The following is a 13438-nucleotide window of genomic DNA, read 5'->3' on the forward strand; positions in this document are numbered from 1 at the left end:
CTGCGGCTTGGGGATGATTGAGCCACTGGAAACTCAATCATATCAGATTATAACTGAGGCCATGCAGGAGAAAGACAGTAAAAGAATGAAGATAATGTATGGTATCTGAATGGAAAATGTAGATGTGCAAAAGTCAGCACAAGTATGACAACACAAACCTGTTAACTAATTCAAGCATCAGATAATGGCAAAGGAAACGGATACTATAATATAATATGAGGGTTTCATATCTCAAAACCAATTAGCAATGAGAGAAGTAGCTCATCTATCTTATAAAGAGTGTGAGGTCTCTTGATTTTTCCAATTTAGGATCCTCGACATGCTCCTTCAAGATGGTATCTCTTTTGGGTTTACTATTCTTGATCGAATCCCAATTTCTTTTTTTTTTTTGGACTGAACACCCTTTTAAACTTTATGGACTCTAATACCATATTAGATCAAATGAGATTTCAATTGGAAATGAAAGAAGTAGCACATCTATCTTATAAAGACTGTAGTTGAGATCTTCAACAACCCTTTAAGGTTGGAAGATTTTCAAGTGGAACAAATCAAGAGCTAGACTTCAAATATAAACTAGTGTGCGCTACATCCATCTAGATACATCAGTTTACTTTACCGAGGCAAAACAAGAGTGTTTCAAAGATAAAATAGCTTCCTAGTGAGCTGATTGGTTGTAAGTCCTAAAAGTAATTGGATTTTAGTATGAAAGATGTTGTGAATAAGGTTTGAATGCAATGAGCTCATTTAGTCTCAACGGCACAAGGAAGCAAACTAGAGTTTTTTACAGTAAGTGCACAATCTAATGCTATCAAATGGTACAGATACAAAACTAGTGGTGCTGTCTAGTCTTCAATATCTACTACTATCACAACTCTCTCCCCTCGACGACAACAAGAAGAGGAAATTTGGGTTAGGATTGATCATATCTGTCTACGCATCTTGACGTTAAGTGGAATTTCCTTATAGGAAATAACTTTTTCAGCGGCTCGCCTTGACGGCCTACCAACAGATATCCTCCGACATTCTTGAACTTCTGATCTATCAGTAGAATTGCCATAAACTTCTTTTTCTACTGATGAAGTTGGAACAATTTTTCCAACTTCACACATGACCTCTTCTTTGCACAGAAATGTACTGGTAGAATTGGAATTTTCAATCTCAACTGAGTCTTTGACGGCCACTGGTTCCTTGAGTTTGAATCCTGTGGACTGCCTTCTCAAACAAGGCCTGATAAAAAATTTGATAAAGCTCACGTTCAATTTGTCTTGTGCATGCTTATATTATCTGGAACGGTTTCATAAATGAAGCCAAATAAAGCAATTAAATATCGACGAACAGACCTTTTGCCTTCAACCTTCTGAACGTCCGTTTGAAGAACTGAAATCTCTTTGCATTGAGAAGCATCGGTAGAATTGGAATCTTCTATCTGGAATAAGTCATTTGCAGCAACTGGTTCCTCAGCTTTGAATCTTGCAGATTGCCTTCTCGAACAAGGCCTATTGGAAATTCAATGAAGCTAATATTCAACATGTATTTATGCTATATCATTTCGAGCATATCCTGAAAACATAAACCTAAACAAACCAATTAAATATCCATGAACTGACCTCTTGCCTTCAACCTTTTGAACCTCTGTTTGATGAACTGAAGTCTCTTTACATTGAGAAGCATCATTAGAATTGGAATTTTCTGTCTCCAGAATATCATTGGCAGCCACCGGTTCCTCGGTTTTGAATTTTGCAGACTGCCTTCTCAAACAAGGCCTGTCAGAAATTGAACCAAGATCATGTTTGATTTATCTTTTGTATGCTAAAATCAGATAAACCAAATAAAGCAATTACATATCCACACCAAACCTTTTGCCTTCAACCCTTGGAACCTCTTTCTGAAGAAATGACGTGCCAAAAGCTGCACTCAAAAGAGAATTGGTTATCAAAAACGACGATATGTATATCCTGAAGCTGAAGGTAAACTAGTGCATTGTCACTTACATTCTCGTCTGGATTGTCGTCGCCTGTTAGTTTTGCAAGGCCTGTTATCCTGATTTGCATTTATAGATTCCTCTGCCTCACTACACTCGGTGGTCCCTACCTTGAGGTAGAGAAAAGAAATGCGTAAGTAGCCTAAGAAATATTTACTAATAAAGAATAACAATAGTATTGTTTATGTACCTCTCCAGGTTCAAGTGTTGCTGATTTTCCTTTTCTCTGGGAAGAAAAGTTTCAGTGTCAGTAATCAATAAACACTTAATTGCAAATTTGAAATGACTAACAAAAAAAATTAAAAGTAACCTCCAAATCCAGCTTTCTTGACATAAGAATGCCATTTTTACATCCAAGCTCATGCTGAAGTGCTTTTAGCTGCATAAGATAAAATTAGTTTCAGTTGCAGCAACTTAAAGGGTTTAATGTGCAAACTAAATCAAATTTCAGAAGACAGAAATTTGCCTCACCCGTTCTTTACCCGAATTAAGTTCCTGAAAATAGAAAAAACCACATCACGAAGTGTAAAGTTTATTTTTTAGGTTACTAGTTTGCCATGAACAAGTGATGAAATGGAAACTTAAGACACAAAGAAGCAGATGCAAGATTACCGCTAACATTTGACTGTTTGCTTGGGCAAGTTGCAGATTCTGCTGCTGCAATTTCTGAAAATTAGTTCTCAATTTCTCCAACTCATTTCCACTTATCTCAATTATGCGACTATTTTAAAATACTCATCAAGGGAAAACTTCATCAATTTAAAAGAAAAAGAAAGCTCGAACAGAAAAATAATTGCTCTTGCTGGTTATGGATCAATATAACCGTCACAAAGGATACTTTCTTTCTGCGATAACTTTCATGAGTGTCATATTTTCCTGGAAAAGAAAAATCAAAACATCATTAATAAGATTAGCAAGTCAAACAGGGCAGCTTATAGAACACATCAGAATTACCTTCTGTAACTTATCAACATATTCATGGGTCATAAGCAAACTCGGCTGTGGCATCGTATCTCGCTTCTGGAGTGTAGGTTGCTCCTTCAAGTTGCTTATATCGGAAAGCCTTTTCCTCTGGCCACCTCCTACTTTGGAGCTCTTCATCGTTTTCTCTCCAGCTATTTTCATGTTTTGACCTAAAACCAACTTTCTCAGTCACTAAGACAAACTTGAAAATCGCTTGCTAAATATCAACAACCACTTTCTAGGCTATCAAAACTAGTGAATGGCTTGCTTCGATTTACTAAGAACAAGCACGAGGTAGTTCACCTAAATTCAATAATTCTGCCAAAATCTACAAAAACCCTAGACGGTAGAAACAACAGGAGTTTAGGGATTCAATTAAGCGAAACCTAGAATCCTTCGTAAATCATATAAACCCCAGATGCAATTAGGGTTCCAATTAAGCAACCCCAATTCCTAGAAACAGAATGATTTTCCAGAAACCCAACTGGACCAAAACCCATCAAGCGAAAACAAAAAGGAATCTGAAAAATTCGTAAAGAGTGAAAAGATCAAGAAATTTGTACTGAATGAAAAAAATTCAAAAACAAAATGTACCTCCAACACCGTAGTTCTCCGAATCGAGCGAAATGATACTCTCCATACTGGAGAATTTACGGTGGAACCCTAAAATCTTTCTGATTAAACAAGAGATCTTGGAAAGAAGGACAAAGTTTCTTCTGCTGAGATGAGACAGAAGAGAGGAAATGAATTCTGAGGATTGGGCATTGAGCGCGAAATTGATAGAAGTTTGAGGGTAAAGTTGTAAAATGAGATCCAAGGAGCGCAACGGCTGTCCGAAGCAAGTTCCGAACCTAATTCAAATCTCCCTACGTGTACCCGAACCCGACATATCTAATGGGCCGTAATGGGCTTCATAAGCCAATATGAAAAGCAATTTTTTGGCAAAATAAAATTACCAAGAGAACAATTTTACATAAAGAGTGAATTAAAAGTAGCTAATTGTTAGATTTCTTGTGACAAAACTAATAGAAATGTCACAATTTGTAGGTATTTCTCACAATTTCCTTAACATAAAATAAAGTTTCAATTATATTGTTTGTTTGTACTAAAAAAATATATATATTGTTTGTTTAAAACTTATGTGTTGAAAGATTTCCAAGGAAATTTAAGAAAAACATTTTAATTTGCTCAAGTGTTAAATACATTTAAAAAGGATTTGTAAATTTATTTCCATTCATCGAAGAGGAGTTATTAACTTGAGAAATTGTAAAATTTGCCTTTTAACCTTTTGGCTTTGGTAAGTAATTCTATATTACTATCTCATCGACTTTTGTTGCAAGCTTTATATTCTTCAAACTTTTAAACCTCGTCTCATATCAAATGGAAATATTGTTTTCTATACTTTCTTATCGCATCTTTTTATTATTTGTTATGTATCAGTTGTCCACCACATTTTCAAATATAGAGCCCCTAAAAAAGAAGTCTAAGGATAAATTAAATTTTCATTCTTTTTAACCAAAGAGAAATAAAAATTATGTAAAGATAGTGATTGGAAAAAAGGCTCTATTATGACATTGGTAGATTATTTCTTTAAGAATGTAGATTGTTATATATTTTTACGTCGCTTCTACAATTATTGTCAAACAAGGTATGAACTTGAATGTAGTTCAATTGGTCAAAAAATGTATTTTTCTTTTTAATTAGAAGTTAAAATATTCAAATTATCATCCATCCTTAAACAAACTTATGAAGTTAGAAAAAAAAAACAAAAATGTTCTTAGACTTTTGCATACCTAACTGTTCCAAATCATTACTAACATGAAATATTGTTGATTAAAAAACAAATTTTCATTTTAATTTGATGCAAGTTGACGGAATTAATTAGATGGTGAAATATTTGAGAATTAGATATCAAATATATATATATATATATATGTGTGTGTGTGTGTGTGTGTTTAAGCAGGGAGGTATCTCTATCCAATCCATCCAACCTCCAACCATTTATTATAAGCTGATTTAAGTTGAAATTGGCTTCATTAAAGAAAATAGACATATAGAATAGCATGTGGGAGGTTGTGAGGTGGGTCCTTATATTCTTTTTCTAAATCAATTATTTTTAGCATATTCTTTTATTGTTATTATTATTAGTTCGGTTCTTTTATAAATTATTATTTCAAATTTGGTTAACCTTAACCAATGTCATTTGAGATAATCTGTATTTATTTATTTATTCATGGCTGGTTTTTGCTGTATATTTTGTAATTTTAAATATGATTAATGAATATTCTGTTCTCTTCACAAGTTTGAAAAGGCAAAATAGTAAGTAGGAAAAGAAAAGGTAAAAAACCATTAAACCTCCAAATTTACCTTTTAGGTTTGAGTAAAGTTTTCATTTTTCATTTTAAAATTCAACCACGTGAAAAGTTTGAATATTAAAAGGGAAAAAAACCCTCGAATAGTTTTCAAATTAATCATTTTCATATCTCCTTATAAAAATACAATGGTTTCCCTATCTGTATAGATTAGCAGTAATTAATATATATTATTTTTGGTAAGATAAGAGGTTCAAACTCCATATTAAAAAAAATCAACCCAACATTTCAAATTGGAGATTTGAAGTTCCAACCACTTGTTCCATACAAGTCATTTAATTTAGTTTAAAAATCCTTAGATTGAGGATTAAAAATTAAAACTACTACTAAACCAATATTTTAAGAAACTAATCAATCATGATCCACAAGACACAATGTTTAAGAAAAAAGAAAAAAAGCAAGATGAAGAAGAATATCATATATTATGAAGAATAAAAATAAAGGACAGTTTTGAATGCAGAGGAACATTAAACAGACTGTCTCATCTCAGCAGAGGAATTTTTAATACAGAGACAGAGAAAAACCAGAAGAAAGAAAGGGGAAGGAAGAGAAAAGAATGGGTTCAACAATTTGGAGAAGGAAAGCCCACCTTCCCCTTCCCTCATTGTCTGTCTGGATTATACCCTTTTAGAATAATATATCATCTTTTCATAATCCCTATAATAAATTTAGCTAACCCAAAAAACCAGGTAGAAAAATGTAAAAGCAACAGGCTGCATAAGGACACACTACTAAAGAGAAGAAGGAAAGGGAATAAAGAGAAGAAGGGAGAGAGAAACCATTTCTCTTTCTCCTCTTCCATTCCTTCTTCAGACACAGTTGTCTTGCTCTCCATCTCTTCTTGATGCTCAAAACCCTAACACCAAAGTAAAGAATGCCCTTTCCCCTTTACCCATTTTGCCATTCCCCATGTTCTCTCGTTTTTTGATTTAGTTTACTCATTTTCCTAAGTTGTTTTGCAGATTCATTTATAGTTAAGCTGAGATGTTCTTGTTCATTTGAGAGAAAGGTACCTGAAAAAGAGTCTTCTTCTTCTTCTTCTTCTTCTTCTCCTTCTCCTTCTTCTTCTTCTTCTTAAGCAGCTCCAAACGAAGCCTATAAGCAGACATGTTCGCTACTACTGGCATTCTGTTCTTCATCTGGTTTTTGAGCTCATCTCTGCCTCCTCTTACCATTGCAAATTTGAACTTCAATCTTACTGTCCCACATCTTCTTCCAGATCCTGAGACTGTTGCTTATCAAGTTCAGAGGTAGCAAGCTTCTTCACCCATTTTCACATTTAACTCAAAGTCTGTTGGTTTTTCTACTTGGTATTTTGGGTATCCACCATTTTCCATTGTTCTTGGCTGCAATAAGAACATACCCCAAATGGGGTTCTGCACTTGAGCTCTTTCTGGCATTTTATCAAACGCTTGGTGTGCCATTACCGTATTGCTCAAGCTGCAGCGCCCCCCCTGTTTCCATGGCTTCCCACATTAATCCTATCTTTCTTTCTTGCAGGAGTGTGAATGATTCCTTTTCCAGAAGACAAATGCTGTCCATTCATTCAAAAGGACAATCCAATTCCTGTCAAACCGGAAACCCTATCGACGATTGTTGGCGCTGCGACTCCAACTGGCAAGCCAATCGCCAACGACTAGCTGATTGCGGCATTGGATTCGGCCGAGCTGCCATGGGAGGGAAAGGAGGTCAGATCTACATAGTTACAGATTCCTCCGATTCTGACCCTGTAAACCCTCGCCCTGGAACTCTCCGCTACGCCGTGGTTCAAGATGAACCTCTCTGGATTGTCTTTGCTGCAGATATGACAATCAAACTTAAATACGAACTTATGATGAACAGTTACAAAACCCTAGATGGCCGCGGCGCCAATGTCCACATTACCGGCGGCGGTTGCATCACACTCCAATACATCTCGAATATAATCATCCACAATATCAACATCCATCACTGTGTTCCTACCGGCCACACCAACATCCGATCGTCTCCAACGCATATCGGATACAGAGGAAAGTCCGACGGCGACGGAATCTCGATCTTTAGCTCGCGCAACATCTGGATCGATCATTGCTCGCTCTCATACTGTACCGATGGCTTAATCGACGCCATTATGGGATCGACCGGAATCACGATCTCGAACAACTACTTCTCGCACCACGACGAGGTGATGTTGCTAGGGCATGACGACGGCTTTACGCCGGACTCGGCGATGCAGGTGACGATTGCGTTTAATTTGTTCGGCGAGAAGCTGGTTCAGAGGATGCCGCGGTGCCGACGGGGATACATTCACGTTGTTAACAACGACTTCCGATCTTGGGAGATGTACGCCATTGGCGGCAGCGGTAATCCGACGATCAACAGCCAAGGGAATCGGTATATTGCTCCGGGAAATCCCAATGCGAAGGAGGTACGTTAACCTTACTCTCTCACTTCATCCACACTGTAATTTAGTTCGCCGGCGCGTTTGCCGGACGCGCCGCTGTGGGACATTTTTTCTAAGAGAGGTAGATGAATTTTTGGTAAATATACTCAGATGGTTTCCAAATGTAAATGATTTTCAATTTTAAGTTTTTAACATTTTTCTATTAAATTGATTTTAGGCCATTTTCAAGTTTGATGAGTAAAATTGTTTATAAATATAGTAAAATGTAATACGAATATTTCTACCAATTTTATAAAAATACTTAGACTTTAAACTTTTATGTAAGTAACAATTTAGTTTTTACTTTCAAATTTGTAATAATCTAATAATTGAACAAATAAGTAACAATTTATTCTTTATATTTTACAATTTGTAAAGATTTAGTTTCTATCTCAAAAATCTTTATTAAAATTAAGTGTCAATTTTTATTATGTAAGGATTTTGTCTTCATAGTATATATATAAATTTAATTTTTGGTCCGTTTATCAATCTACACGTGTGATAAATTTTATAAAGCATATTAATATTTTTAGACTAAGTTGTTACATATTTCAAATAATGGAAATTAAATTATTAACCATTAAAGTTGAGAAATTAAATTATTGTATGAAAATTAAAATTTCCACTTATTTCTTCCTGATTATAGTTTTTTAAAAAAATGTTTGAATTCTTAATCAAATTCTAAGAATAAAATAATTTTTTTTTAATATTTATTTTTAAAACTTGGGTTGTTTAAACATTGGAATTAATAATTTTAAAAAACAAAAAATCCTATTGAGAAGGCAATTTCTTACAAACCAAGGGGTAGAGTGAAAATTTAAGAAATACAAGGGCAAATAATAAAATTCAGGCGGTGACGGGACAGACAGTTCGCACCATTAATACTGACGTCTTGGACAAAATTTTAAGTTAAAAATATGAAGAACGTCACACGTGTGGGGAGAGTCCGTGAGATAAAATTATTGAATAATTATTGGTCAGTGAAAGCGTGGTGAAACGGTGTCGTTTTGGGGGCACAGGTAACGAAGCGCGTGGACACAAACGCGGGGGATTGGTCGGAGTGGAACTGGAGGACGGAAGGGGACATAATGGTAAATGGAGCATTTTTTGTGCCCTCCGGCGAAGGACTGAGCAATATGTACGTTAAAGCTTCCAGTTTGCCGCCCAAATCCGCCGCTCTTGTCGACCAGCTCACTCTCAACGCCGGTGTCTTCGGCGGCTCCAGGTACCTTTTTCATTCTCAAGTTACCAAAATGCCCTTCCTCTGCTATTTTCTTTTTTTTCCTGAGGGTTAAATTTCAATTGAGCTGATTTTAAATTTAATCTCTAATAGTTTCATTATAATGGAGTCGAGAGTTTTAAAGTGAAATGGCCAAAGTACCCTTCTTTTGATACTGAGTTAGCCTGGAAATTTGCTCTAAACTAAAGAATAGAAAAATATAGGTTAAAATATGATTTTTTTTTTTTTCAAAGTAAACTTGTTACTCTAGAATTGGTTCAATTTTAGAATCTCTATTTTTTATAAAGGGAAAAATAACTTTTTGGTTTTTAAGTTGTGGGTATAATTTCTATTTAGTCCCTAAATTTTAAAATGTTATACATTTAATCCTTAAGTTCTTTTAGTTTCGTTTCAATTTAGTTTTTAAGTTTCAAAATGTAACAATTTTACCTTGAACGTTTGAGTTTTGCTTCAATCTAGTCTCTATGTTTCAAGATTTACCCTTTTAGTCTTTTGACTAAATTTAAAATCATTAAAAGAGTTATAATTAATTAAGTTTTACTACTTTCTATCACCTTTAAAATTAGATTTAAAAATTCAATTCATAATTACTTTTAATTAATTAATAGAAATTGACTTCGATGTTTGGAAGTGAGTATTTAATGAAAAATTGAGGTTAAAAATACAAAATCTTGAGGCTTAGGGACTACATTGAAACAAAACTCAAAATTCAAATATCAAGAGTAAAATTATAACATTATGAAACTTATGGACTAAATTGAAATAAAACTTAAAATTTAAGGACAAAATATATAACATTTTAAAATTTGAGGATCAAATAGAAATTAATCCCAAAACTTAGGGATAAAAAAGGTATTTTTTCGATAAATCTAAAATTTAGTCATTTAAAATTAATTTTTGTCAAAATTGATTAATTAATAATAATATGATTAAAATATGGTTTTAGTTCATATATTTTGACATATATTCAACCTAATATGATTTGAAAAAATACACTTGGAATAGCTTTTCACAATTTACAATAGAAAGACTCATAGATAATAAAAAAGAAATTAAGAAATCAAAATAAACTGAGAATATGGACTAAATTTAAAGTTTATGGAGAGTATATATAATATATAAATTGGAGTTTTGAAAAATAAAAATGAACAAATGATCAAATTTGGAAGTATATAAAAAATATTATAACTGCAGTGAATAGATTAAATGCAGAGGTTTGGTAATTTTGTGGAAGAGTTGAATGGGTAAGTAAATGTGATATAGTGAGAGAATCTAGACCTGACACAACAGCCTTAAAAAAAACAGCTCACATTTGTTTTTTTAATTTTTTTTGTTTCTTTTTGTCTTTTGCCTGTCCTGTCCACTTCTTCATTGGAAAAATAAGATCCATTGCTTTCCCATTATTGTCAAATTCCATTAGGCTTCAAAGTCCATCCAAATCTTGTTTAAATCTTATTTTCCTTTCTCAACTTTGAATGCTATTCTATTTTCATCTTTAAATTTTTTTAAGATATCTATATTAATCTTTTACCTTTGAATATTATTTTATTTTGATCTTAACACTTAAAAATATTTGTTTTAGTCTCTAAACTTTTAAAAGATACTGATTTTGATCTCTGATATATTAAGATTTTATTAATTCTTTAACAAAATGCTGAGGTGATTTGTATTTTTGGATGACTAGACTGACGAATAAGTTAATAACGTCAAAAAATCTAGAATTCCAAGGACTAAAGTAGAACAAGATTCAAAGTTCAAAAACTAAAATAGGATTTAAGCCTCAATCACCAATCATAATTCATAACACAATGCTCTACTCTTTTAAAGAAAAAAAAAATGTATTTGATGACTCACCTATAATGTAATTTTAGATGGACTTTTTAAGTATTTAATTTTGCAACTACTCAAAATAGTTTTTGAAATAATTTTAAAGTGTATTAGAAATCATTTTTATCAAAACAGTTTATTTAAAAATAACTTTTTTTAAAATACTAGTCAATCCGAACAGACTCTTAGATATAGATTTAGAAGTATGTGACTTAAAAGTAAATTCAAAATTCTTTTACAATTCTTTCTTTGCATCTAACAATACAAAATAGACTGAAAAAAGAAAAACTAGGCTCATTTAAGAATAATGTAGGTTGTATGAAATAAATTAATAATGAGAATTTTGTATCATATGGGGTGGTTAATTTCTGTTTTTCTTGAATGTTGGGTAATATTAGCTGAATTAGAAGGGTAGAGTTGTCATGTGGATTAAAGGTAAAGTGTCCTTTTAAGTTGTAAGCATAAAAAAAGGGTAAAAAGAGGAAGGTAAGTGGATGAGAGAAAACAAGCAGTTGGAGCAAGTGGGGTTCTTTCAATTAATTAAGGGATGAATGCCAGTATTGAAAAGTTCTTCTCTTGGTAGTAGTAGTAGTAGTAATAGTTCTGTTCCTTTCTGTTTTCTTTTCATATATATATATATATATATATATATTATATATTATATATATTTTTCTAAAAGCAAAGGGAAAAGAAAAGTTTTTGCTTTCCAGCCATGTCTTTTGGGACCCACTTTCTTTCTCTATATTATTTCTAAATGGTGGACCCTACTTTCAGTTTCAATTTACAATGAAACTTATGACCTCTCTCTCTCAAGGACTCCAATTTTTCCCAAGTGGATCAAAGGAGAAGACTTGAATCCATTTGATAACTAACTTAGATTCGTTTGATAATCATTTAAGCTCTATTTACTGATTTTTTTATTTTTTATTTTTTAAAATTAAATATATTTCATTCATATTTGTTACAATGATTTTTACATCTTTCTTGATTATCATGATTGAATTCTTAGTCAAATTTAAAAAACAAGAACAACCCTTTGAAAGCTATTTTTTTAGTTTTAAAAAATTGGTTTGATTTTCTAAACCGATGATGAAAAGTAGATAAGAAAAAAAGAAATTTGGAGGTGAGGTAGTATCCATAGGCTTAATTTTTAAAAACAAATTTGTTATCAAACGGTACCTTAGTTTTGTATTTTTGTTTTTGAAAATTTAGCTTATTTTATCCATATTTTTTAATAATGATGTGTATCTTTCTATACAATAATTGAATTCTTAGTCAAATTTTAAACAAAAACAACTTTTTGAAAGCTAGTTTTTTTAGTTCTCAAAATTTGACCTGTTTTTTAAACAAGTAATGTCTATAAACTTAAATTTTTCAAAAATAAAAAATAAGATGGTTACCAAATAGAGTTTTAGTTTTCAAACATTTTGTTTCTATAAGATATTTTTGTTTCCTACAATTTTCTTTATATGTATGTATGAGTTTTTTCTCTGTTTTTCAAATTTAATTTCTCAAGGCTAGTTCTAAAATATTTTGAAGTATATCAAAAAAATTTAAAGAAATAGTACCCTATAAAAATGGTTACTATTATTATTAAAAAAAAACCATAGTAGTTAGATATTATTAATTTTTTTCCATCATTGTTTTAAATGATTTTGATTGATTTGATTCTTTTTTCTTTTTAGCATTTTCGGATAAAATATGTCATACTATTTATAAAATGATAAGTCCGATAGATTGAACTTTTTCGTTAAATCATTGCAAAAATGATCAGCCGAAAACCATTAAACTGGATGGTTTATAGCTCAATTTATTTTATGATACTCTTGCTTTGATCTCAAGTAGCGGTAAGATATGAAATTAAGACAATATTATGTTGTGTTTCTTCATAAATAACTTGAGTCATATTACTCAAATCGATCTATTAAACCATAATCATGTATGTCATATTTATTTGTTTTGCCATTTGTTCTTAAGAGTTGACCAGTTGATATGATGTGTCCTAACGATGTCTAGTAAAATCAGACTGAGTCACCTAAAACTTTGTTCCATTTTGAATCGTGTAGGGAGAGTAGACAGAGCAACTCATATCCCGGAGACGAAAGCACCACCAGCTCGGGATCCAGTGGCAGCGATGGTGGTGGTGACTATTTTGGGATGATATTTGGCGGAGGCGGGATGAACAGTGCACCACCACCATCTCTTTCAGTTGTTAACGTTGTCATTCTAACTCTGTTTACCGTTTTAGTTCTGTACACAAACTCGAACTACGATGTTTTATTATCATTAACAACATTGTCATTGTAGTAATTGAAAATTTTCAGGAAAAAGAAGATATATTAAACAAAAAAGAAAAAGAAAGATCGATCTTTTCCCTTTTGCAACATTGCAGATAATAGGATAAAGCAAACTAAAAAAAAAAAAGACAAAAAGAGAAGGTAAATTTCAAACATACCGTAAAAACATGGCATGTCTTAAAGTCGGTGGAAACTTTGACAAAATGGAATCTCTTAAAACAATAGCATGACTGTTCTGAAACACAGCATGTGGAAATGAGGATGATTGTCGTCTCCTCCAAAATGTGTGAAAGATCCGCTGCATTGTACTGCACCATTGTCGAGCATCTATCAAGA

At 32.5% G+C, this 13438-nt stretch overlaps 2 protein-coding genes across 2 annotated transcripts; one reads left to right on the forward strand and one right to left on the reverse strand.

Moving 5' to 3' along the window:
- Positions 1-561: 561 nt before the first annotated feature.
- Positions 562-3713, reverse strand: LOC120075178 (SHUGOSHIN 2). Its single transcript, XM_039028373.1, has 12 exons — positions 3539-3713; positions 2936-3114; positions 2820-2857; positions 2594-2702; positions 2453-2476; positions 2292-2360; positions 2172-2207; positions 1992-2091; positions 1857-1908; positions 1608-1763; positions 1341-1496; positions 562-1227 (listed from the first exon to the last, which is right to left on the reverse strand). The coding sequence occupies exons 1-12, from the start codon at positions 3582-3584 to the stop codon at positions 921-923; spliced, it is 1272 nt and encodes a 423-aa protein (XP_038884301.1). The 5' UTR covers positions 3585-3713; the 3' UTR covers positions 562-920.
- Positions 3714-5765: 2052 nt separating this feature from the next.
- On the forward strand, positions 5766-13180 carry LOC120075177 (probable pectate lyase 12). Its single transcript, XM_039028371.1, has 5 exons — positions 5766-6183; positions 6279-6566; positions 6817-7723; positions 8758-8963; positions 12872-13180. Exons 2-5 carry the CDS (start codon positions 6424-6426, stop codon positions 13110-13112), a joined length of 1497 nt encoding a protein of 498 aa, XP_038884299.1. The 5' UTR covers positions 5766-6183; positions 6279-6423; the 3' UTR covers positions 13113-13180.
- The last annotated feature ends 258 nt before the right edge of the window (positions 13181-13438 follow it).

The sequence above is a fragment of the Benincasa hispida genome, chromosome 4, assembly GCF_009727055.1.
Source record: "Benincasa hispida cultivar B227 chromosome 4, ASM972705v1, whole genome shotgun sequence".
Classification (NCBI taxonomy): Eukaryota; Viridiplantae; Streptophyta; class Magnoliopsida; order Cucurbitales; family Cucurbitaceae; genus Benincasa; species Benincasa hispida.